Source organism: Ranitomeya variabilis, chromosome 2 (assembly GCF_051348905.1).
Source record: "Ranitomeya variabilis isolate aRanVar5 chromosome 2, aRanVar5.hap1, whole genome shotgun sequence".
Taxonomy (NCBI): domain Eukaryota; kingdom Metazoa; phylum Chordata; class Amphibia; order Anura; family Dendrobatidae; genus Ranitomeya; species Ranitomeya variabilis.
Window position 1 is genome coordinate 616,766,830 of NC_135233.1, and position 27,513 is coordinate 616,794,342.

The 27,513-nt window shown below is 47.1% G+C and overlaps 1 protein-coding gene across 1 annotated transcript; it reads right to left on the minus strand.

Moving 5' to 3' along the window:
* Nucleotides 1–1,193: 1,193 nt before the first annotated feature.
* On the minus strand, nt 1,194–26,674 carry CA7 (carbonic anhydrase 7). Its single transcript, XM_077288800.1, has 7 exons — nt 26,540–26,674; nt 20,541–20,738; nt 18,920–19,038; nt 18,594–18,689; nt 18,195–18,257; nt 4,925–5,080; nt 1,194–1,773 (listed from the first exon to the last, which is right to left on the minus strand). The coding sequence occupies exons 1-7, from the start codon at nt 26,577–26,579 to the stop codon at nt 1,645–1,647; spliced, it is 801 nt and encodes a 266-aa protein (XP_077144915.1). The 5' UTR covers nt 26,580–26,674; the 3' UTR covers nt 1,194–1,644.
* Nucleotides 26,675–27,513: the final 839 nt, after the last annotated feature.

Sequence of the window (27,513 nt, forward strand, 5' to 3'; positions counted from 1 at the left end):
ACACGTGGCTCCACTCCGTACATGTCTTACACACACGACTCCGCTCCATACACCTTTCACACGCTGCTCCGATCCATACACCTCGTACACACATGGCTATGCTACATCCACATTGTAAACACCTCCTGACCTCACACATACGCTTACCTTCCTCCAGCGCCATGACAACCAGCAGAGTCCTGTACATGGAGGTCCTCCCGATCATGTGACCCCCTGACTCCTCCCTTCCTGTGACTTCATCACAGGTCCTGTGTGCACAGAGCAGCCAATATACTGCTCTGCGGGTGCAGGAGCTCAGGGAGCTGACCGGGTGATATACACACCTCCCAACCAGTGCGGGACAACTAATGTCCCGCCCGGGATCGCGGGGCTGACTGTCAAAATCGGGACAGTCCCGCTGGATCCGGGATGATTGGGAGGTATGCACATAGCAGTATCACTGTAATTGATTGGCAGCAAACTTGCCTCACCTTAACCCCATAGAGAATCTATGGAGGATTGTCAAGAGGAAGATGAGACACTAGACCCAACAATGCAGACGAGCTGAAGGCTGCTATCAAAGCAACCTGGGCTTCCATAACCCCTCAGCAGTGCCACAGGCTGATCGCCTCCATGCCACACCGCATTGATGCAGTAATTAATGCCAAAGGACCAAGTATTGAGTGCATTTACTGAGCGTACATTTTAGTATGGAAAATTTCGGATTTTACAATAATTTTTCAAGCTGGTGTTATAACGCATTCTAATTTACTGAGATAATGACTTTTGGGTTTTCATTGGCTGTAAGCCATAATCATCAACATTAACAGAAATAAACACTTGAAATAGTCATTACAAATTGAGTGATTTATCTAATAAGTTTCACTTTTTGTGTTGAAGAACTGAAATAAATTAACTTTTTGATGATATTCTAATTTTGTGAGATGCACCTGTATATACCAGGACAGCACAGTCCGCACTGCTGGGACACGTGACTGTACAGATCGCAGGTCGCCTTCTAGGATCTATCCATTATAACAGTCAGACGAGAGCGTGTTGGCGTCCATCATCCTCTGCAGACAGACAGGATCACACAATGCACCTTTTATTACACGCAGCCCTGGATTCGATACCAGGACAATCACGTGACGGACTCCAGAATCCGATGACCGGCGAGCGCTTATGATAAATGATGGATGTGAAATGTGACACAATTTAGTAAAAAACATAATTTATTTGTGGGGGGGGGGATCATACACCCATAATGTCACCTATTTCCACAGACCAAGAGACATAAATAATCATAAAGCGTCCCGAAGTGAGGCAGTGAGACCATCAGCTCTGTGCAGACCCTGAACAAGCAGGTCATGCGGAGGGATTTCAGCTCTGAAGGAGCAGAATTATGACTATAATACAGAATTCTATTCAGGACGGAGCAGATTCTTTTCTCATTAATGAGGACTGTGAAGCTTGTGCGTTATCTACAGAAAATCCATCATTACCATTCAATTATTGTAAATATTAGGGTCAAATCAAAAGAGAAGAGCGAAAATCTAGAGCGGGGCCTGAATCTGATTACTGTAAAAAGAGAAGGCAAAGTGCGGCCCCCAGGGGCCCGGCAGACAGCAAGTTTGGTCCTTGATAAAGTCTCCAGTCTGACTGACATCAACACTTGAAGGAGGCTTGTACTTTTCTCCCATTCAGAGGCTGCGGAGGCCGGAAGTTGTTCACCATGTGGACCCTCTCGTCCTCATCTTCTCCGTTAAACAGGAGGGTCTTCCTGAATCTCTCCATCTAGAAATACACAGGGGCCGTCAGACACCGATCGCTCCATTACCAAAAACAATACATTTTTGAATTATGTTCAGTTTTTTTTTCCTTTAGTGTACCTGCTCCAAAATAATGAGGGGAAAAAAGAGAGGGTTTTATTAAGTTTTGAAACACGACTGGTGAGGAAAAAAAACAAAAACTGACATTTCATTGAAGCGGATCCTCTTCCAAACCTCTTAAAAAATGTTGCAGAAAAACTTTTACAAAAACTCCACAAAAAAAGGGACCATTTCTAAACTCAATAAAATCCTGTTTTAACATAGCCTTAGCACTGTCTCCAACTTTTTGATATCACTGCAGCCAAGACAAACCCACGACCAAAGCAAAATGGTCATCTTGTAGCTTTCTGGCTGAACTACAAGTTCCAGCATACTTTGCCCCGTTCACACCATTTTTTGACCCTCCGCTTCCTGTGTCTTACCTGTGTTCACACATGACTATAATGTAGCAAAGCAATGAGGGTACTCTCAGCTCAGGGAGTGTCACCCTTTCCCTATCATTGAAGATAAGTGACTGCGTCGCCTCCTGCTTGTGACATGCGTCACCCTGGCAGCTCCTCGGTTCACCTAATAATAGGCGCCAGCGCCATTTACACAGCTCCTGCCCTGAATGTACACGGCCCGGACCCTGCAAACCTCAGGTGGCAGTAATATCAGTTTACTCCTCGTTACTTTCCACCTTCACAATCTGAAGGCAAATAAAAAAAAAATAAGTAAACTGACTGAACAATATATATATATAATAATTTATGCTAGTGCATAGCCAAAAAACACACATACAAAATAGATTATGGCCGCACTCATCTGTGCTAAAGTAAGGAAATGTGAAATATAAGGAATATGAATAGCATAATGGCTTATGAACTTTATGAAAAAACACATGAGATATTTAGCACAAGATTTGGCCAAACGTTGTGAGCCCATTCACCAAACGTCAAGGTAATCTCAGATCGAATGGGTAACTACACTGACTGCCTGGTGTGAACACTTACCTATGGTATCTGAGCTAACTGCCCAATGTGAACACTTACTTGTGGCTAATGACATGATAAAGCCTACTTATATAGGAGGCTCAGAACCAACTGTGTTGAGATGTAATTAAAATACCAGCATGGTGAAGGGCTCACAACGTTTGGCCAAATCTTGTGCTAAATATCTCATGTGTTTTTTCATAAAGTTCATAAGCCATTATGCTATTCATATTCCTTATATTTCACATTTCCTTACTTTAGCACAGATGAGTGCGGCCATAATCTATTTTGTTTGAATCTGAAGGCAAATACACCATGAAAGAAAACATTAATCCTGACACAACTAAAGTCAGTAGGAGGGGAGTTAATGCCCCCACTATTCCCTACTCCCCAAATATGATGTCCAGTGTTGAGCCCCCCACTTGTAGCTTTCATTGCAGGGTCTTATTCCACCAGATTAAAATTTTACAATAAAATTACTTTGGTCAAAAATAATTAATGAAGCAGTACTGTTAACAATCCGCCAATTTGGCACTTACTTAGTCCTAGTCTGTGCTTCCAGGTCCCGTCCTCAACAACCTGAAAATATCTGCTCAGCCAATCAAATGACCTGCCCCACCTGTGATTGGCTGGGCAGACGTTGACCATATTAAAGGGTGTCAAGGACCCAGAAGCTGAGAAAAACGTGGACCGGAGAAGTGTCAGAACGGGACTTGTGGGTGGTCGGGGACAGAGTATTCCTCCTTTTATTATTTAGAACCCCCTCTGGGCCAGGTTATTGGACTGGAAAACCTATTTAAGTGATGGCACTATGCCAAATTAAGAAGAGTGACCACTTCATAAGGCCTCTGTCCACCATGTTTCCTGTAACTAAAGTCATCACAGTTCACCATCAGAGAGGAGGGAGGAGGAAGACAGATGAGTCTGCAGGACAGAGGAGTCTGGAAGCCCGAGGATTCTGGAGAGAGGAGAACAGAGGATTTTGGATGAGAGGTAGACAAAGGAATCTGGAGAGAGGAGTCTGCAGAGAGGAAGACAGGAGTCTGGAGGTGGAGGACAGAGGAGTTTGGTGGAAGGAGGACAGCTGAGTTTGGATGAGAGGTAGACAGAGGAATCTGCAGAGAGGAGGACAGGAGTTTGGTGGAAGGAGGACAGAGGAGTTTGGTGGAAGGAGGACAGAGGAGTTTGGTGGAAGGAGGACAGAGGAGTTTGGTGGAAGGAGGACAGAGAAGTTTGGTGGAAGGAGGACAGATGAGTTTGGATGAGAGGTGGACAGAATAGTGTGGCAGCGGCTCTCATAGAGAATACAGGAGCGCTCGGCCATGTGTTCCTGTCAGGTATGGACTGGGGAAGAAATTCAGCCCTGGCATTTGAAATCACACAGGTTCATGGTGTCCCCGTCCCCAAGATCCAGATGGAATATATTACTAATATTACCCTGGATGGAGGAAAGGAAGATTTACTACAAGACCAATATTTCTAATTATACCACGGCCTGCTGGGGTACGAGACGGAGTGACTGGCTTTGTGCTCTGTCACAACTGTTAACAGTATGGGTGTCTTGAGAACATTGTTTCTGTTAACAACGTAGCACACAAGGCAGCCCACAACCAGACTGGCCCTTCTGGCATTTGCCAGATTTGCCAAATGGCCAGTCCGGCCCTGGTTCCTGTGATTGGCGGGTCAGGAGAGAAAGCTGTTGGATCAATGATCAAATGTCTATTGGGGCCTATAGTCCAGAGATTCTTGACCTTGATACTTTGCTGCCAGTCACAGCTTTAGGGATCACATAGCTGCTGTGGCTCTCTGTGCACCTGATCATGAAGCCACATTACATTGTGTGTGATGGCGCCGTCCCTCCATACAGTACACCCCACTTACCTCTGCATTAATTAAAGGAATCCTCTGAGAAGTCTCATATCTTAGCCAGAGTTGAAAATGGTGACAACGATTGTCCCTTTCTATGGAGGACCCCTCCTGTCCTGTATTACACAGACCTCCAATTTACGCAATGTTTTATTTCCCCTGTGGCGGCACTGCAGGAGAAAACCCCACAGACTGAAGCTCACCGCTGGGGTTCCCAGCAGGGGGATGTGTGTTATCTGCATGTTTTAATGTAACACCTCCAACAACTTGGGATTTTACCTGCTTTTCTGAAACTGTTATCGGCTCTTTCAGGACAATCCACGTGACACTTTCATTCAGGGGCGGAGTGGTAAGAGAGCCTGGGTACGTCCAGTATTCCAGGCTGGATGGCAGCAGACATTTTGGATTGAAGCTGTTAAATTGCGCTTTGGTTCCCTTAACAAGAGCAAAACGTCAGTGGTGAATATCAGACTCGAAGACAAACCGATATAAACCCACCAGTATCGCGTCCACCCTCCTCAGCGCCACATCAGAGGGTCACATTATGTTCTAATGAATCTGTGATTGCTGCATGGTCTCGATAACGGAGCCAGTAATTAGGCAGCTCCCCATAGATATGGCTGGCAGCTTCTCACTGCTCTGTCTTTAGCTGTGGTTGTTATGGGGGCTGTTCATGTGCAATGGATCATGGATATAATGGGGTTCCCACGGGTTTACCGCAACAGAGAGGAGCCAGAAGACCGTGGCCTCTGATTTTTTTTCCTACTCCTGCACTGATCTGAAACACTTCACCTTCATATTAAGCAGTCCAGGTTTCTTTCATTGAGAGCTCTTGGAAGCTTTCCTGCATTAAGGCTCTAGGCTGTTCACTGTTGGCCCCTTCACTTCTCCTATATATTCTGGGCCCTGGCAAGCACTCATTGCCAGAGCTAGCTTCATGCTGCATGGTTTAAGAGATGGTGGTTTGCTGTTGTTGTTTGAGTATGTGTTTGGATTTATCTAAGACTATTGCAAGGTTTTGGTTGAGTGCTAATCCCCTTTTTCTTCTACTTCGCTTTTTCCCATCCTACACTCCCGGTATTTTCCTCTGTTGTATATGTGTGTATATTTGTATGATTGGAATTTTCTTTTATTCCTGTTTGTATTACCTTGTTAGTCTGGTGTATTTCAGTACACTTCTACTCCGCTATTCACTGGGTCGTGGAAGGGTACAGACTGTGGGCGAATTCAGGAGCTGAAGGAAGGTATGTGGCCCTGGTGTCTTCACAATCAGAAGTAATGCGGGGAACAAATCTAGCTAGGGTGCACCTATATTTGTGTGTATGTAATAATAATAATAATAATAATCTTTATATAGCGCCAACATATTCTGCAGCGCTTTACAGTTTAACAGTTTCAAACACAACAGTCATAGGTAACAACGTTAACAATACAATAGTAAAGCAAAATAAGACGACCCTGCTCGTGAGAGTTTACAATCTACAATGAGGTGGGGGAGATACAAAGTACAGGTGTGTATTTACAATGATGTATTTCCAATGATGGTCCAGCCATCTTCAGGGGGTGGGGGGTAGATGGAGATAGTGAATGGGCTACACACAGACAAACATAAAATGACTTTGATTAGTTAACGTGGTAGGCCGCTCTGAACAAATGTGTTTTGAGCGAGCGCCTAAAACTATGCAAGTTGTGGATGGTCCTAATATCTTGGGGTAGAGCGTTCCAGAGGATTGGCGCAGCACGGGAGAAGTCTTGTAGTCGGGAGTGGGAGGTACGGATTAGTGCAGAGGTTAGTCGAAAGTCATTTGCAGAGCGCAGCGGTCGGCTAGGCCGATAGACAGAAATGAGGGAGGAGATGTAAGGGGGTGCCTGTTATGACCCCAATGGCGAGGGTCTCAGAGGAACGTGGAAGTCTGCAGAATACAAAAATCCAGCTCATAGGGCAGTGGTAACTGGGTTGACCATATATCTACTCCTAACGCCAACACTAGAAGTAGCCGGGGATCATTCCTACGTTGATTCTAGATGACACGCGCCAGCCGGAGAATCTAGCTACCCCTAGTAGAGGAAAACAAAGACCTTTCTTGCCTCCAGAGAAGGGGACCCCAAAGCTGGATAGAAGCCCCCCACAAATAATGACGGTGAGGTAAGAGGAAATGACAAACACAGAAATGAACCAGGTTTAGCACAGAGAGGCCCGCTTACTGATAGCAGAATAAAGAAAGGTAACTTATATGGTCAACAAAAACCCTATCAAAATCCACACTGGAAATTCAAGAACCCCCGAACCATCTAACGGTCCGGGGGGAGAACACCAGCCCCCTAGAGCTTCCAGCAAAGGTCAGGATATAGATTAGGAACAAGCTGGACAAAAATACAAAACCAAAACAAAAAGCAAAAAGCAAAAGGCAGACTTAGCTGATATAACTGGAACCAGGATCAGTAGACAAGAGCACAGCAGACTAGCTCTGATAACTACGTTGCCAGGCATTGAACTGAAGGTCCAGGGAGCTTATATAGCAACACCCCTAACTAACGACCCAGGTGCGGATAAAAGGAAAGACAGAAAAACCAGAGTCAAAAAACTAGTAACCACTAGAGGGAGCAAAAAGCAAATTCACAACAGTACCCCCCCCTTAGTGAGGGGTCACCGAACCCTCACCACGACCACCAGGGCGATCAGGATGAGCGGCATGAAAGGCACGAACTAAATCGGCCGCATGAACATCAGAGGCGACCACCCAGGAATTATCCTCCTGACCATAGCCCTTCCACTTGACCAGGTACTGAAGCCTCCGCCTGGAGAGGCGAGAATCCAAGATCTTCTCCACCACGTACTCCAACTCGCCCTCAACCAACACCGGAGCAGGAGGCTCAGCAGAAGGAACTACAGGCACAATGTACCGCCGCAACAAGGACCTATGAAATACATTGTGAATAGCAAACGACACAGGAAGATCCAGACGAAAAGATACAGGATTAAGGATTTCCAATATCTTGTAAGGCCCAATAAAACGAGGTTTAAATTTGGGAGAGGAGACCTTCATAGGAACAAAGCGGGAAGAAAGCCACACCAAATCCCCAACGCGTAGTCGGGGACCCACACCGCGGCGGCGGTTGGCAAAGCGCTGAGCCTTCTCCTGTGACAACTTCAAGTTGTCCACCACATGATTCCAGATCTGCTGCAACCTATCCACCACAGAATCCACCCCAGGACAGTCAGAAGGCTCCACATGACCCGAAGAAAAGCGAGGATGGAAACCAGAGTTGCAGAAAAAAGGCGAAACCAAGGTGGCGGAACTAGCCCGATTATTAAGGGCAAACTCAGCCAACGGCAAGAATGTCACCCAATCGTCCTGATCAGCAGAGACAAAACACCTCAAATAAGCCTCCAAAATCTGATTGGTTCGCTCCGTCTGTCCATTAGTCTGAGGATGGAAAGCAGACGAAAACGACAAATCAATGCCCATCCTACTACAAAAGGATCGCCAGAACCTGGAAACGAACTGGGATCCTCTGTCTGACACAATATTCTCAGGGATGCCGTGCAAACGAACCACGTTCTGGAAAAACACAGGAACCAGATCGGAAGAGGAAGGCAGCTTAGGCAAAGGAACCAAATGGACCATCTTGGAGAAGCGATCACATATCACCCAGATAACGGACATGCCCTGAGATAGCGGAAGATCAGAAATGAAATCCATGGAGATATGTGTCCAAGGTCTCTTCGGGACAGGCAAGGGCAAGAGCAAACCGCTGGCACGAGAACAGCAAGGCTTAGCTCGAGCACAAGTCCCACAGGACTGCACAAATGACCGCACATCTCTTGACAAGGAAGGCCACCAAAAGGACCTGGCCACCAGATCTCTGGTGCCAAAAATTCCCGGGTGACCTGCCAACACCGAGGAATGAACCTCGGAAATGACTCTGCTGGTCCACTTATCCGGAACAAACAGTCTGTCAGGTGGACAAGACTCAGGCCTATCAGCCTGAAATCTCTGCAACACACGTCGCAGATCCGGAGAAATAGCTGACAAGATAACTCCATCTTTAAGAATACCAACAGGATCAGCGACTCCAGGAGCATCAGGCACAAAGCTCCTAGAAAGAGCATCGGCCTTCACATTCTTTGAACCTGGTAAATACGAGACAACAAAATCAAAGCGGGAGAAAAACAATGACCAGCGGGCCTGTCTCGGATTAAGGCGTTTAGCAGACTCGAGATACATCAGATTTTTGTGATCAGTCAAGACCACCACACGATGCTTAGCACCCTCGAGCCAATGACGCCACTCCTCAAATGCCCATTTCATGGCCAACAACTCCCGATTGCCCACATCATAATTTCGCTCGGCAGGCGAAAACTTCCTAGAGAAAAAGGCACAAGGTTTCATAACAGAGCAACCAGGGCCTCTCTGCGACAAAACGGCCCCTGCCCCAATCTCCGAAGCATCCACCTCAACCTGAAAGGGAAGTGAGACGTCAGGCTGGCACAAAACAGGCGCCGAAGTAAACCGGCGTTTCAACTCCTGGAAAGCCTCCACGGCAGCAGGAGCCCAGTTAGCTACATCGGAGCCCTTCTTGGTCATATCCGTCAAAGGTTTCACAATGCTAGAAAAATTAGCGATAAAACGACGGTAGAAGTTAGCGAAGCCCAAGAACTTCTGAAGACTCTTAACTGACGAGGGCTGAGTCCAATCAAGAATAGCTCGGACCTTGACTGGGTCCATCTCCACAGCAGAAGGGGAAAAAATGAACCCCAAAAAGGGAACCTTCTGTACACCAAAGAGACACTTTGAGCCCTTGACAAACAAAGAATTTTCACGCAAAATTTTAAAGACCAACCTGACCTGCTCCACATGCGAATCCCAATTATCAGAAAAAACCAAAATATCATCCAGATAAACAATCAAAAATTTATCCAGATACTTCCGGAAAATGTCATGCATAAAGGACTGAAAAACTGAAGGCGCATTGGAGAGCCCAAAAGGCATCACCAAGTACTCAAAATGACCTTCGGGCGTATTGAATGCGGTTTTCCATTCATCACCTTGCTTAATGCGCACAAGGTTGTACGCACCACGAAGGTCTATCTTGGTGAACCACTTGGCACCCTTAATCCGGGCAAACAAGTCAGACAACAGCGGTAAAGGATACTGAAATTTGACAGTGATCTTATTTAAAAGCCGATAATCAATACAAGGTCTCAAAGATCCGTCCTTTTTTGCCACAAAAAAGAATCCCGCACCAAGAGGGGAAGAAGACGGACGAATATGTCCTTTTTCCAGAGACTCCTTGATATATGAACGCATAGCGGTATGTTCAGGTACCGACAGATTAAACAGTCTTCCCTTAGGAAATTTACTGCCTGGGATCAAATCTATAGCACAGTCACAGTCCCTATGAGGAGGCAGTGCACTGGACTCAGACTCACTGAAGACATCCTGATAATCAGACAAATACTCCGGAACTTCCGAAGGCGTAGAAGAAGCAATAGACACAGGCAGGGAATCCTCATGAATACCACGACAGCCCCAACTTGAGACTGACATAGCCTTCCAGTCCAGGACTGGATTATGGGTCTGTAACCATGGCAGCCCTAAAACGACCAAATCATGCATTTTATGTAAAACCAGGAAACGTATCACCTCGCGGTGTTCAGGAGTCATGCACATGGTAACCTGAGTCCAATACTGCGGTTTATTTGCTGCCAATGGTGTAGCATCAATACCCCTAAGAGGAATAGGATTTTCTAATGGTTCAAGAGTAAATCCACAGCGCTTAGCAAATGAGAGATCCATGAGACTCAGGGCAGCACCTGAATCTACAAACGCCATGACAGGATAAGATGACAGTGAGCAAATCAAAGTTACAGACAGAATAAATTTAGGTTGCAAATTACCAACGGTGACAGGACTAACAACCTTAGCTATACGTTTAGAGCATGCTGAGATAACATGTGTAGAATCACCACAGTAGTAGCACAAGCCATTCCGGCGTCTATGAATTTTCCGCTCATTTCTAGTCAGGATTCTATCACATTGCATTAAATCAGGTGTCTGTTCAGACAACACCATGAGGGAATTTGCGGTTTTTCTATCACATTGCACCGAATTAGGTGTCTGTTCAGACAACACCATGAGGGAATTTGCGGTTTTGCGCTCCCGCAACCGCCGGTCAATTTGAATAGCCAGTGCCATAGTATCATTCAGACCTGTGGGAATGGGAAAACCCACCATAACATTCTTAATGGCTTCAGAAAGGCCATTTCTAAAATTAGCGGCCAGTGCACACTCGTTCCAATGTGTCAGCACGGACCATTTCCGAAATTTTTGGCAATACACTTCAGCCTCGTCCTGCCCCTGAGACATAGACAGCAAGGCCTTTTCTGCCTGAATCTCAAGATTGGGTTCCTCATAAAGTAAACCGAGCGCCAGAAAAAACGCATCAAGATCAGCCAATGCCGGATCTCCTGGCGCCAGCGAAAAAGCCCAATCCTGAGGGTCGCCCCGTAAGAACGAAATAACAATCTTTACTTGCTGAGCAGAATCTCCTGATGAACAGGGTCTCAGGGACAAAAACAATTTACAATTATTCACGAAATTCCTAAACTTAAACCTGTCTCCGGAAAACAGTTCAGGAATCGGTATTTTAGGTTCTGACCTAGGATTTCTGATAACATAGTCTTGTATGCCCTGCACACGAGTAGCCAGCTGGTCCACACTTGTAATCAAGGTCTGGACATTCATGTCTGCAGCAAGCATAGCCACTCTGAGGTAAAGGGGAAGGAGAAAAAAAAAAAAACTCAGAATCTTCTTTCTTATAATCCCTCTTCTGCAATGCATTAAACATTTAATACTGGCCTGGCAAACTGTTATGACCCCAATGGCGAGGGTCTCAGAGGAACGTGGAAGTCTGCAGAATACAAAAATCCAGCTCATAGGGCAGTGGTAACTGGGTTGACCATATATCTACTCCTAACGCCAACACTAGAAGTAGCCGGGGATCATTCCTACGTTGATTCTAGATGACACGCGCCAGCCGGAGAATCTAGCTACCCCTAGTAGAGGAAAACAAAGACCTTTCTTGCCTCCAGAGAAGGGGACCCCAAAGCTGGATAGAAGCCCCCCACAAATAATGACGGTGAGGTAAGAGGAAATGACAAACACAGAAATGAACCAGGTTTAGCACAGAGAGGCCCGCTTACTGATAGCAGAATAAAGAAAGGTAACTTATATGGTCAACAAAAACCCTATCAAAATCCACACTGGAAATTCAAGAACCCCCGAACCGTCTAACGGTCCGGGGGGAGAACACCAGCCCCCTAGAGCTTCCAGCAAAGGTCAGGATATAGATTAGGAACAAGCTGGACAAAAATACAAAACCAAAACAAAAAGCAAAAAGCAAAAGGCAGACTTAGCTGATATAACTGGAACCAGGATCAGTAGACAAGAGCACAGCAGACTAGCTCTGATAACTACGTTGCCAGGCATTGAACTGAAGGTCCAGGGAGCTTATATAGCAACACCCCTAACTAACGACCCAGGTGCGGATAAAAGGAAAGACAGAAAAACCAGAGTCAAAAAACTAGTAACCACTAGAGGGAGCAAAAAGCAAATTCACAACAGGTGCCGCACTGTGGAGAGCTTTGTGGGTGAGAACAAGTGCTTTGAATTGTATCCTGTAATGAATGGGCAGCCAGTGTAATGACTGGCGAAGAGCGGATGCATCTGAGTAACGATTAGCCAGATGGACAACCCTGGCTGCCGCATTAAGGATAGACTGGAGAGGAGAAAGTCGGGTAAGGGGGAGGCCAGTTAATAGAGCATTGCAGTAGTCCAGGCGGGAGTGGATTAGGGCGACAGTGAGGGTTTTTGTTGTCTCCATGGTGAGAAAAGGGCGGATTCTAGAGATGTTTTAGGTGTAAGCGGCACGAGCGGGCAAGAGATTGTATGTGGGAGGTGAAGGAGAGATCGGAGTCAAACATAACACCCAGACAGCGTGCCTGCTGCTGGGGTGTTATTATGGTGCCACCCACGGAGAGGGAAATGTCAGATTTAGGGAGGTTAGTAGAAGGCGGGAGCAGATGTTCAGTTTTGGAGAGGTTGAGTTTCAGATAGAGAGCGGACATGATGTTGGAGACTGCAGACAGACAGTCAGTGGCATTCTGTAGTACAGCGGGGGTAAGGTCAGGGAATGAAGTGTATAGTTGTGTGTCATCAGCATAAAGATGGTACTGAAAGCCAAATCTGCTGATGGTCTGTCCAATTGGGGCTGTGTAGAGGGAGAAGAGAAGGGGGCCAAGGACTGAGCCCTGAGGTACCCCAACAGTGAGAGGAAGAGGAGATGAAGTGGAGCCAGAGAACAGAACACTGAAGGAGCGGTCAGAAAGGTAGGAGGAGAACCAGGAGAGAGCAGTGTCCTTAATGCCTAGAGACTAGAGCCTAGAGAGTAGGAGAGGGTGGTCAACAGTGTCGAAAGCTGCAGAAAGGTCGAGGAGAATGAGCAGAGAGTGGTCACTGTTACATTTTGCTGTCAGGTCATTGGTCACCTTAATGAGTGCAGTTTCTGTCGAATGTAGGGGGCGGAAACCGGACTGTGAAGGGTCTAGGAGGGAATGAATGGAAAGGTAACGGGTAAGGCGGGAGTAGATCAGGAGCTCCAAGAGTTTTGAGATGAAGGGGAGATTGGGGACCGGTCTGTAGTTGTTTGTGCAGGATGGGTGGAGGGTGGGTTTTTTTTAGTAATGGAGTAATGATAGAGTGTTTGAAGGAGGAGGGGAAAATGCCAGAGGAGAGGGAGAGATTAAAAATTGTAGTTAGGTGAGTTGTGACGACTGGAGAGAGAGACTGGAGGAGGTGTGAGGGAATGGGGTCGGTGGTGCATGTAGTCAGACGAGAAGAGGAGAGGAGCTTGGAGACTTCTTCTTCTGTGATGGGATCAAATGTGGAGAGTGAGCCAGGGGAGATGCAGGGAGGGATGGGAGTCATTGCACTTGGTGTCTGGGAGCGGATTTCCTGACGGATATTGTCTATTTTCTCTATAAAGTGGGAAGCCAGGTCATCAGCACAAATGTCTGTGATAGGGTCTTGTGCTTTTGGCCTGAGGAGGGAGTGAAAGGTGTTAAAAAAAAGTTTCTTGGGGTTGTTGGATAGTGAGGAGATCAGGGTGGTGTAGTAGGACTGTTTGGCAAGGTGAAGGGTAGAGTTATAGGTCCTTAACATAAATTTGAAGTGTATGAAGTCTTCTTGTGTGCGAGTTTTCCTCCAGCATCGCTGGAAAAATCGGGTTTGCGATGTGAGCCAGGGCTGTTTCACTCTGTGTTTGGGGGTTCTGAGGGTGAGGGGAGCTACTTGGTCAAAGGTGCTTCTAAGAGTGTCGTTGTAGTGATGTACAGCCAGATCAGGACAGGAAAAAGAAGAGATTGGGGACAATGATGAGTGTAGGGAGTCTGAAAGTGTATGAGGGTTAATGGCTTGTAGATTTCTGAATGTGTGCTAGGTAGGAGAGTGCTGGGGTGGGCGAGGAATTGAGTGTGAAGGATAGAATGATGTGGTCAGAGAGGGGAAGCGGTGAGTTATCTAGGAAGGAGATTGAACAGAGCCGGACAAAGACCAGGTCTAGGGTGTTACCGTCTTTGTGTGTTTCAGAGGTTGAGAGCTGTGAGAGGCCTAGAGAAGTGGTTAGTGATAGAAGCTGGGATGCAGATGTGGAAGTGGGGCTGTTAATGGGGATGTTGAAATCTCCCAGGATAAGGGTTGGGAGTTCTGAGGACATAAAATGCGGCAGCCAGGCAGAGAAATGGTCCAGGAAGTGGGTGGGTGAGCCTGGGGGCCGGTATATGACCGCTACTCTGAGGGAAAGGGGACGATAGAGCCTGATGGTGTGGACCTCAAAAGAAGGGAATGAGAGTGATGGAAATGGGGGTATAACCTGGAATGTGCATTGTGGGGACAAGAGTATGCCGACTCCACCACAAGGTCTGTTTGTGGGTCTTGGGGAATGGGAGAATTGTAAGCCACCATGGGAAATGGCAGCAGGTAAGACAGTGTCAGAGTCCTGGATCCAGGTTTCAGTGAGGGCCAACAGATTCAGAGAGTTGTTCAGAAAGTAGTTGTGCAGGAAAGGAAGCTTGTTACATACAGACCATGGATTCCAAATGGCACAATTGAAAGAGAGAGATGAGGGAGTGCAAGTAACATTAATAAGGTTAGTATGGTTTTGATATGAGGTAGGGTAGCGGTTGGGGGATGGGGGACTGGGGTTGGGGGAGATGTCCCCCGAAATCAGTAGGAGTAGGAAGATAAAAAGCAAGTCGTTTTGGAAGTGTACGAAGTTTTTTTGTGCAGTGTGTTTGGGCGAGATGGGCTGAGGTTTTTCAGGAAGGTGAGAAGTGCATGGGAGCTGTACATAGGAGAGGGAAGGAGAGAGGAGCTGATGTATATGAGTCGTGGTGGAGGGGGGATTGGGCGGTGAATGTGGATTGCAAGGGAGCATAGGAGGATAGCAATAAAGCACATGGATAGAAGGGAGAGCAGAGTGTGGGTTACCTGACTCCTTCCCTGACTAAGTGCCATGGAATAACTGCTGTATCACAACGCTTATCTTCGTGACGCTTTCCTTCTGGGACGCTTGCGTGCACCCCCACATGCTTGCACCCCTAAGGATGGTTCTAAATTTATAGTCCAGACTGCTGGGTCAGAAGAGATGGATTGTGGGACCAGGGTGGGGATAATTTGGCAGCTGGGGCCAGCACACCAGGGGGTGATTAAATGATCAAACACATTGTGGCTGGCAACATCTATATGCTATAAGGGTATGTGCACACGTTGCGGATTTCTTGTAGAAATTTCCTGAAGAAAACCGGAAATTTTCTGCAAGAAATCCGCATTTTTTTTTTGCGTTTTTTTCGCGTTTTTTTTAGCATTCTGCAAGCGTAATTAGCTTGCAGAATGCTAAAGTTTTCCAAGCGATCTGTAGCATCGCTTGGAAAACTGACTGACAGGTTGGTCACACTTGTCAAACATAGCGTTTGACAAGTGTGACCAACTTTTTACTATAGATGCTGCTTATGCAGCATCTATAGTAAAAGATAGAATGTTTAAAAATAATAAAAAAAATAAAAAAAAAGGTTATACTCACCCAGACATCTCCTCAGCGGCTTCCGTTCCTCTTCCTATAGCTGGTCTGTGCGCGCAGGACCTTCCGTGACGTCACGGTCACGTGAGCGGTCACATGACCGCTCACGACCAATCACAGGACAGTGACGTCATCGGCAAGGTCCTTCACCGCACATCAGCTACAGGAACCGAAGCGACAGCATGCAGTGGAGGCGGGAAGACATCGAGGGTGAGTATAGGACTATTTTTTATTTTAATTCTTATTTTTTGACCACTTATATGGTGCCCAGTGCGTGGAGGAGAGTCTCCTCTCCTCCACCCTGGGTACCAACCGCACATAATCTGCTTACTTCCCGCATCGTGGGCACAGCCCCGTGCGGGAAGTAAGCAGATCAATGGACCCCTAGGTGTGCGGAATCCCCTGCAATTCCGCATTTTAATGAACATGTTGCTTTTTTTTCCGCGATGCGATTTTTTCGCGGAAAAAAAGGCTACATTTGCACAAAAAATGCGGAATACACTTAAAATAATGGGAGGCATATGTAAGCGTTTTTTTCGCATTTTTATCACGTTTTTATAGCGAAAAAACGCGAAAAAAACGCGAAAAATACTTAACGTGTGCACATGGCCTAACACCTTCAACAAGATAATATCTAGAGTGACCACAGTCATGGGTATACATCAAACAGTGAGTAAAACGTACAATGCAACAAATGAATTATACCAATCATTAAGCAGGCACATTTAAATATGTTGCTAGATGCTAGAGTGGCAGATGACAGACAGCAGACAGCAAGCAGAGGGAGTTTATACCATTAGAGTCTATTGCAGCAGATGAGACAGCTATCAGAGGTAGGAAGTTGCACCATTTGAATGTATTGCAGGAGACAGAAAGCAGAGGGAATTTATACCATATGTAATCTGTGTATACGTGTGTGTGTGTGATCTGTGTATACATATGAGTGTGTGTCTGTGATCTGTGTATACATGTGTGTATGTGCGCTGTGTATACATAAGTGTGTGTGTGCTCTGTGCATACATGAGTGTGTATGTGCTGTGCATACATATGAGTGTGTGTATGTGCTTTGTGCATACATATGACTGTGTATGTGCTCTGTGCATACATATGAGTGTGTGTATGTGCTCTGTGCATACATATGAGTGTGTGTGTATGCTCTGTGCATACATACAGTATGAGTGTGTGTGTATGCTCTGTGCATACATATGAGTGTGTGCATGTGCTCTGTGCATACATATGAGTGTGTATGTGCTCTGTGCATACATATGAGTGTGTATGTGCTCTGTGCATACAAGCAAGTGTGTATGTGTTCTGTGCATACAAGAGAGTGTGTGTGTATGTATGTGTATCCACATTTATAAATTCCAGCTGCATAGACAAGCCATGTCATCAATCGTTCAACGAATGAGTAAAATACTGCTTATTCATGGTGATTATATTGTTTATGCTGGATCTAAAATCCTTGTTCTCGGCAGCACATCGCCCGGTGTAAGCCACCGATGTGCTGCTGCTAACATGATGCTGTATGGAGACAGATTGATCTACTAGTGATTGTTCTGTCCCCATAACTTTTCATCAGACGGTATAAAGAGACCGGAAACGAGCATCAAACGACTTCATTATTGTCGATTACTCTCGTTTATTGGCCTGAACTCTGCACGTGTAAATACAACTGAAATGTTTGTGTGATGGAGCAATATGTGAGCATTTAGTTCCCAACTTTAAATTTTTGCCTAATACCGGCCCTGATGAGAGCACGGGCAGGCTGTTACGGATAGTTTGATGTAATTTCAGTTTTTTTCTCTGCCCCAATGATCCCCAGATGTTAGGTCTGGTGTGATGGCAGTAGGGGCATGACCCTGAGTTCTCACCACTCCTGTTCCTGCTTTTTATGACCCCGGCTCTTGTCAGATGTGATATTCTGTCGCTCCGGACCTTCATATCATCACCCAGCACTCCAGCCCCAAATGAAATTCCCATCAGCAAACACTGGGCCGATAACATAATGTGCGGCGGACGTTATGTGATCTGTATGTGTATATGATCCCCAGAAAGTGACATAAGCCGAACCATAATACCCGAGACGTGAGTGCACGGGATGTGAAAGGGGGAATGGGTGGAATAATACACTGTTCAAGAAGGAAAAACACGCAATTCACGTCCGGACACAAAGACGGGAGAATTCACACAATGCGCCGGTGACAAAGACTCTGCGGTCCGAGGCTATAAATAGGGAGATGTACGGGGACAAGTACGTGCGGGAGGAAACCTGAGAGGACGCATGGAATAAAGACGATATGGACATTTCTCTCTATATAGAAAGGCATAGAAAGCGTACAATACAAGGCGTGCCCCCACACACCTGACACTGCACAATGGGGGGCACCGACAGCTCGCAGCGGTCACTCACCCTAAATCTGACCATGTACAAGGCGTCTGTCAGTCGGTCCAGTCCCGGATGCTTCTGCCCAATCTGAACACAAAAATAAGACTATCCATGAAGGAGATACAAAGTAACGAATCATACACTGCAACATAGACACACTGCACCTGAATGAGGTCTGTCTGGGCATGCTGGGAGCTGTAGTTCCCCAAGATTTGGGGAGCTGCAGGTGTAGCCCATGTGATAGCCTTGCCCTCTCTACACTAATTTCCTCTCCTGTAGTTTACCATCTAGCTGTAATAATCTGCGGATTACATGATCGGTCCTTGAAGGACACTTTCATTTTAGGACTTTATTCTTTCCTTTTGTCCATAGAAAGTTTTCTACAAGTGCAAAATTCCTGAATATGAAACATTTAATACTGACGTCCAAGAAGACCCCGATAACCACGAGTCCGTCCGATGCAGCTGCCGCCTCTCCAAAACTGAGGAAGGATTTTGCATTCCAATGAACCAGGTGAAGCTGCGGGCACAATGGGAAAAAGTCATAAAAGTTTGCAGAAGTTGTAAAAAGTTTTGTAAAAAGGTTGTAAGGTGTGAAATTCATAATCGGTGTTATAATGGGTTGTTAACGCTGCTGTAAAGTGTCACGAGCCCATGAAATCTGTAATGTGGAGACTATTTCAAGAGCCCACACCTAGAAAACTAGAAAAATGCCCAGCCGGAGTTTCTGGTAATAAGGCTCATCCATACCTCGCAGGGGTAAGACTTGCCGTCCACCGTGTGCTCAGATCCTTCATTGTGTTGGGTTCCCCAGTGGAAGTGGAACTGCTTGAGGCGATAGGAATCATTCAGTGGTCCTCCGGTGATCACTGCAAGAGCCAAACAGCAAACATGGCAGAAATCTAATACTTGCATTTTTTATTTTATATTTTTTGCATTGAAGATGCCATAAGGCCCATGTGGTGGGAAGAGTCACTGAGTACTTTGGCATGGCATGGTGGCTGCAAACAGTGTAGGAAACGCTGTGAACATCCCACAGAGGGATGAGCCGCAGGATGGAACTCCCTATCCTGAACAGCCTGCCACTTGTAAGTGGGGGACAGATACATCAGCAGTATATGGTGTGCTGCCAAAGGTTATGTCCCAGGATGGAACTCCACATCCTGAACAGCCTGCCACTTGTAAGTGGGGGACAGATACATCAGCAGTATATGGTGTGCTGCCAAAGGTTATGTCCCAGGATGGAACTCCCCATCCTGAACAGCCTGCCACTTGTAAGTGGGGGACAGATACATCAGCAGTATATGGTGTGCTGCCACAGGTTATGTCCCAGGATGGAACTCCCCATCCTGAACAGCCTGCCACTTGTAAGTGGGGGACAGATACATCAGCAGTATATGGTGTGCTGCCAAAGGTTATGTCCCAGGATGGAACTCCGCATCCTGAACAGCCTGCCACTTGTAAGTGGGGGACAGATACATCAGCAGTATATGGTGTGCTGCCACAGGTTATGTCCCAGGATTGAACTCCCCATCCTGAACAGCCTGCCACTTGTAAGTGGGGGACAGATACATCAGCAGTATATGGTGTGCTGCCACAGGTTATGTCCCAGGATGGAACTCCCCATCCTGAACAGCCTGCCACTTGTAATTGGGGGACAGGTACATCAGCAGTATATGTTGTGTCACCAAAGGTTATGTCCCTGGAAGGGACTGTCCCGGGTGAGAAGGACCAGCTGGTGAGTGGGAGTGACCAAGGAAATAACTGGTCATGTGCACAGCCCCATAGAATAAGATGGGTACAAGTGCTGTTCGTCATTACCACAGACAGCGCTCGTCCAAGTTAAAAGATCGTCTGCATGAAACCAAAGGGTAAAAAAAGGCAAATGGCGTCTCACAGAACTTGTCAGGTGCGAGATTTCAGAGGAAATCTGCAATGTCTTACTCAGTTTTCTGGCAGCTTCCTAATCAGTTCATTACTCCGAATCCACCCGCTCAGCAAATATTTGACCGCCTGGCACCACATGAATGTAATCTGTGTTATCCATGCGGGATCTTATAGGGAAGCAGAATCCGTCACCTGGAGAAAGGGCCGGACCGTTGTGAAGTTATGGGGGTGTAGTAAGACCCCTCATGCTATTGATGGGTCTGGCTATTACTGAGGATACATCGCTACTGCTATGGTGCTGCCATAGAAAACGTGTCCTAAGATCCAATTGTGATGTGTGTGGTCTGCACTGAATATGGACTGAGTATATATTACCATTCGGACAGAAGGAGACGAGAGTTGGAGCAGAGGGGGTCAGTCTCTGGGGCCGGTAATGGACGCACACCACAGATGTCAGACAGATTCCACCACCCTTGGATCTCACCTGTCTTATCGTCATTGTCGTCAAACTCCACCGTGACCGAGTGCCCGTTGTTGGACATGTCGATGGACGTGCACTGATCATAGGACACCACCAGAGGCTTCAGGCTGGGATTGAAGACGGCCTGACTGGCGACTATATTAATAGGAGACTGACGATTGCCCTGGGCGATGGGGAAGTATCGGTACCACTCGGAGGGACCTACGGGAGGAACAGCACAAAATGAGCGCCAGATAAAAGACTAGAGGTTCACAGGATGATCATAAAGTGCAGCCCCCGCTGTGACCCCCAGAGATCATGCCTACAAATGGGGTTTATGAAAATGGGTTCTCCGATTTTCACAACCCTTTTAGGCCGGTTTCACATTAGCGTTTGTAGGAGCTGCGGACTTCCTCCGTGAAGCCCCGCCCTCGGCCGCTAGCTCCGCCTACTTCTGCATGCGGCCTGCGTACCTATCTTTAACATTAGGTACGCAGGTCGTGCCGCAGTATGCGGATGCTTCCGCATGCGTCGTTTTGACGATGCGGCGACCAGCGTAGGACGCAGCTTGTAGCAATTTCTTTTTTTTTCCGCATCGTCAAAACGACGCATGCGGCAGCATCCGCATACAGCCACACGACCTGCGTACCTAATGTTAAAGATAGGTACGCAGGCCACATGCAGAAGTAGGCGGAGCTAGTGGCGGAGGTGCGGCCGAGGGCGGGGCTTCACAGAGGAAGTCCGCAGCCCTCCGCAGCTCCTACAAACGCTAGTGTGAAACTAGCCTTAAGTTGGACATTGTCTGCTCACAGCAGATGGTTTGGTACAGTTGTTTAGGTAATTGTATTAATATAATTGTGTGAATATATTTCCATAAGCCTGTACAGAAAATCCCCGCAGCGGACAAGACGGACCCTGGAGCAGCATGTCCAGTTCGCATGGGGCTGTGATATATTGTGACTCAGCACTTGACAGGTCCGTGTCGCAGAATACGCACATTTCTGCATCTCTTGGCAGGAAAAATGCAGCTTAAAATACAAGTGCTTCTCACTAAATTAGGATATCATCAAAACGTAAATTTATTTCAGTTCTTCAATAAAAAAAGTGAAACTCCTATAATAATATTCTTGGATACAGCACAGTGTGAACAGCCGGCTTGTTTGGCAATGACCTTTTGTGGCTTCCCCTCCTTGTGGAGTGTGTCAGTGACGCCTTCTGGACATCTGTCAGGACAGCAGTCTTCCCCATGATTGTGGAGCTACTGAAGCAGACTAAGGGACCTTTATAAACGCTTTATAAACGCTTAGGAGCCTTTACATGTGTTTATTATTAATTATTCTAATTTACTGAGATAATGACTTTTGGGTTTTCATTGGCTGTAAGCCATAATCATCAACATTAACAGAAATAAACACGTGAAATAGATCACGCTGTGTGTAATGAATTGATAGAATATAGGAGTTTCACGTTTTGTATTGAAGAACTGAAATAAATTCAACTTTTCGATGATATTCTATTGTGAGCAGCACCTGTAGATGCTTTTTTTTTGTTGCAGATTTTTCCCCACTCATTAGTTTGGGTGAAATCTGCAGAAAGAATTGAGATGCTGCAAATTTAATTTTTGCACCAAATCTGCATGGAAAAACTAGGATCAGGGTGCATCCTAGGTTAGTGCAGCCCTCCGCACATAGCCGGCGGTCCGATCTGTGCTGTGGGTAAATTGCAAAACAATTTGAAAAATGATCATACAGCACCATCCTGCACTATTATATTGCTTTCTTTACAGACCGCTGTGCACCTGTATATCACTTTCTTTACAGCACCATCCTGCACTATTATATTGCTTTCTTTACAGCACCATCCTGCACTATTATATTGCTTTCTTTACAGCACCATCCTGCACTATTATTATATTGTTTTCTTTACAGCACCTTCCTGCACCTGTATATTGCTTTCTTTACAGCACCTTCCTGAACTATTATATATTGCTTTCCTTACAGCACCATCCTGCACTTGTATATTGCTTTCTTTACAGCACCATCCTGCACTATTACATATTGTTTTCTTTAGAGCACCATCCTGCACCTGTATATTGCTTTCTTTACAGGATTGTCCTGCACCTGTATATCACTTTCTTTACAGCACCATCCTGCACTATTATATTGCTTTCTTTACAGCACCATCCTGCACCTGTATATTGCTTTATTTACAGCACCATCCTGCACTATTACATTGCTTTCTTTACAGCTCCGTCCTGCACCTGTATATCGCTTTCTTTACAGCACCATCCTGCACTATTACATTGCTTTCTTTACAGCTCCGTCCTGCACCTGTATATTGCTTTCTTTACAGCACCATCCTGCACTATTATATTGCTTTCTTTACACTGTAGAGGCATGCTTTAATCTTTCAGGCTCCAGAGCTAAATGACTGTGGTGCAATGTAGTGCAACGAGCCCAGCATTTCATATTGTGCAGCTAATGAGATTTCCATTCACTTGGGGCCTGAGGAAAAGACGAAAAGCAAGAAGAAATGGCGTCTGTCCCTGTGATAAATGGCGAGCAACCCCAGCAACCTCCAGCGATGATCAGGGGATATAGAACAGGTATATAGATACGTGATATAAAGCTGTTATCATGGAGGGAAGGGAATTTCCTACATTTTCCATTACTTATTTTATGAATCGGTTTCACCCCAGTCTGTAATGGCTGATAACAGAGAGCAATAGATTATATTCACCTGTCCTAAAACCTGTCTCTGTTAACAGTAAGCAATAATCAACATTCACTTCTCCGCAATCTCTTCTGACATCAGCCCTTTAACAACCTGTTATTGCTGATAACAGAGAGCAATAAATCACAGTAATATGGATTGGGACCCGCACAGCCATAGCTTCTCTACAGGACGGCGCGATGCTATGCTACGCTTCAATTTGGGACAAATTTCATCTCTCCTGATCTGTCTGTTTTACTCCCCCCCCATGATCTTATCTTAGGGGGCCGCTCGGTGCCGTTCCTCTGTTAAACCTCCTGGAAATTCAAGAATAAATTGGCAACTGGGTGTGACAATCTAATACTCTCAGCCCTGATTGGACAATGTCAGACCTGCCCCCAAGATGGTAATTGTCACCATTATCAGGTCATTCGTTAATTTCCAGGAGGAATAACAGAGGAACGGAACAACCTGCTGGGAAAAGGTGCTCCAGATTCGTTATTTTCTGGGAGAACGGTGCTTATTTCTGCGGGAACTGATCTGTCCAGTGGGGGTTGTAGTCTTCGTCTTATCTCTCCAGCCGAGACACTTCTGTCCTTTAGTTTTCATTCACCTTTCACCTTTTACGATTCTACATTTAGAAACAATAAAGGTTCATTCATCTGTTGTGGAAATACAATCAGAGGCAGAAAAGCAAAGACACCAAAGAAACGAACCTGTTCTGCCTGTAAAGAAGCCATAAACACTAAACTGAGGGAGCAGCCATAAGTGACAAGTGTACCTACTGGGCGGTCTATTGTTCTCTGTTATCATTTATTCCAGGCTAAAGGTGGCCATACAGACGGCTGTAGGCTGAGAGAATGGCTGCTCTTCCTGACCTCCGCCGATCGACAGCCTTCAATGAGCATGCATACGGAGAGGACTGTCAGTCACTGATTAGGACCGCCTACTGGACTCCTAATATTAAATATTGGACTCCTGTTTTCTCAGGAAATGTTGGGGCATGGAGTGATTGGGCAAGGTGAATGTCAATATGACCAATCCTTCATTCTCAGGGTAGATAATCAGCTTCCAGAGGGATCTGGAGGAGGATGAAGGAGTCTGGAAAGGGTAGAGGGGTCTGGAGCAGTAGGACAGTAAGTGCAAGGGAAAGATGAGTCTAAAGGAGTCTGGAGGGAGACAGGGGAGTCTGGAGGGGGACAGGGGAGTCTGGAGGGAGACAGGGGAGTCTGGAGGGAGACAGGGGAGTCTGGAGGGAGACAGGGGAGTCTGGAGGGGGACAGGGGAGTCTGGAGGGGGACAGGGGAGTCTGGAGGGAGACAGGGGAGTCTGGAGGGGGACAGGGGAGTCTGGAGGGGGGACAGGGGAGTCTGGAGGGAGACAGGGGAGTCTGGAGGGAGACAGGGGAGTCTGGAGGGAGACAGGGGAGTCTGGAGGGGGACAGGGGAGTCTGGAGGGGGACAGGGGAGTCTGGAGGGGGACAGTGGGGTCTGGAGGGGGACAGTGGGGTCTGGAGGGGGGACAGGGGAGTCTGGAGGGAGACAGGGGAGTCTGGAGGGGGACAGTGGGGTCTGGAGGGGGACAGTGGGGTCTGGAGGGGGACAGTGGGGTCTGGAAGGGGGACAGGGAAGTCTGGAGGGAGACAGGGGAGTCTGGAGGGGGGCAGTGGTGTCTGGAGGGGGGCAGTGGTGTCTGGAGGGGGACAGGGGAGTCTGGAGGGGGACAGGGGAGTCTGGAGGGAGACAGAGGAGTCTGGAGGGAGACAGGGGAGTCTGGAGGGGGGCAGTGGGGTCTGGAGAGGGGACAGGGGAGTCTGGAGGGGGACATGGGAGTCTGGAGGGGGACAGGGGAGTCTGGAGGGAGACAGGGGAGTTTGGAGGGGGGCAGTGGTGTCTGGAGGGGGGACAGGGGAGTCTGGAGGGGGACAGGGGAGCCTGGAGGGAGACAGGGGAGTCTGGAGGGGGACAGGGGAGTCTGGAGGGGGACAGGGGAGTCTGGAGGGGGACAGGGGAGTCTGGAGGGAGACGGGAGTCTGGAGGGGGGCAGTGGTGTCTGGAGGGGGGATAGGGGAGTCTGGAGGGGGACAGGGGAGTTTGGAGGGAGACTGGTGTCTGGAGGGGGGACAGGGGAGTCTGGAGGGGGACAGTGGGGTCTGAAGGGGGACAGGGAGTCTGGAGGGGGACAGTGTAATCCAGAGGGGTCTGGAGGGGGACAGGGGAGTCTGGAGGGGAACAGTGTAATCCAGAGAGGTCTGTAGGGGACAGTGTAATCCAGAGGGGACAGAGAAGTCTGGAGAAGACAGAGGGGTCTGCAACGGACAGATGACTCTAGAGGGTATGGAGGTACCAGGTGCCTGTAGGGGACAGGAGTCTGGTGGTGGAGGGGGACAGAGGAGTCTGGAGGGGACAGATGTTTGGAAGAGGCTTCCTCCTCACTGACGAGACATGAACACTCAGCTGATCGGAGCGTGCATGTGTATGAGGAATGTAGCTGAACCCTGTAACATTACAGCCTTTTTTCTTTTTTTTTTTACATATTTTAATATCTCCTGTCTTGTGGAAATTTCTATAGTTCAGTGTTTTCTGCCATAATCTTATTATCTTCCCCCCGGGCTCTCAGTAATCTGGTAATGAAGCAGTTTGGAGTGATAATCTGCACACAACACGAGCGCCTGGGACCAGCGTCAAATACTAATTAATACATTGTGTTCTCATTTCCAGCACCGCCAACCAGGAGGATAATAAAGGGGATTGTTCTCGCTGCAAGGAATCCTGATGTGACGGACAGGTGAGAAGGGAAATACCGGAGCGGAGAAACCAGGGGAAATCAGATAATCAGAAATACAGGGGGGGGTTACTGATCCGGTGTCACTAAAGCTCCCACCGCACATATCGCAGGGGCTCGGGGGGACGAGAAAGCTACTAATTCTATTACTGATAGACCACCCTGAAGCCAAAAACGTGGAGCAAATCTGGAGCATTTAACAAACATCATAAGACCCTTCTCAAAAGTGTCCGGTGAGAAGCAAAAAGTGTCTGATAAATGTCGCAGATGGCGGATCCAGAATGGAGGAAGATTGATAATAGATGAGGCGGATGAGCGATGGTGGATGAGAGCTGAGAAACGTGACACATTGCGACAAGCGGCGAGTGATGGGTGAGATACGGAACGCTGGGTTATATCAGATGGTACAGGGATCGCTAGCTGCAGAGTGGATATAGTCACCGGCGCTGCAGACAATCATGGACCCAGGGATCTGATCTCCTACAGATATTACACCGAGGAAGGAAGGAAAAAGGCTGATGAATTACCGTCCTCCTCTCCGTATCCCCAGCAGTGTTGGCCGGTCATGGTCACAGGCTGCAGTCAGTCTCCGGATCTGTCCCCGCTCTCTAGACCTGTTGCTTTATATCACACAGTACCTGTTCTCAGCCTCTTAAAGAGACAGTAACAGGTGGGGGGGGGAGGTCAGCTGACTGCAGGAGTCTTTACCCACCTCTCCTCCCCTCTGGGTGTATGCCACTATGGGGGGCCGTCCTGTGCTCTATTGTGTCCATTCACTATCATGGAGTTTCATAATGACTGTATACAACTCTGCGCTATAATCCTTCACTATCTGCTTGCTGGCAGTGAATAGAAACTTTTTTTTTGTTTTACCCCCAGAGAAAACTACAAACCTAATGCTTCTCACAGCTGAAGATTTGTTCCAATCGTATCAGTTCAGGCAATGCAACTAATGGTGATGGATAACATCAGTCGGAGTCCTGGGAGGTTACATCACAGGTATCCTATGGACTAGATACGATTGTGTGCACTGGGGGCGTGTCCAGACATGTGGAAGAAATTCACACACGCCCCCAATGCACATCCAACCTGATTTGCATATGATTTCTACACTAGATTTCTCATGACTGGTGCATTGGATCTCTGCAAAAAAGGTGTCATTTTGATTGGGGGACACAGTGATACCATTACTACCAGGTGTAAAAACCTGCTGACGAGCTCCCTTTTGAAGGGTATGTGCCCAAAGGACCCCCAGCAACAAAAAAAAGAAACAAGCAACGTCGGACTGCAAAGGATGCAATGTGTAATGGTATCTGCAGCTGTGGATTTTTATTCCGCTGTATCGATCCATTTACCCTGCAGATTATCTTTGCAGCAAAAAAATCACATGACTGCAACGTGCGAATGTCTGATGTTGGCCGCGGACCCCTGGGATGAGGCAGGAAACGGGGTCCTTAATATGGTCGAGACAGGGACGTCTGGTTCTGTCCAGGCATTGAAG

Excerpts from the sequence above, each read along its gene's own strand:
- CA7 (XM_077288800.1), bottom strand. The coding sequence starts at position 26,579 with ATGACCGGCCAACACTGCTGGGGATACGGAGAGGAGGACG. Across the intron at positions 18,690-18,919 it reads GCAAGTCTTACCCCTGCGAG|CTTCACCTGGTTCATTGGAA; the intron begins GTATGGATGAGC and ends TTGTGCCCGCAG. Across the intron at positions 5,081-18,194 it reads TGTACATGGTCAGATTTAGG|GGAACCAAAGCGCAATTTAA; the intron begins GTGAGTGACCGC and ends GCTCTTGTTAAG.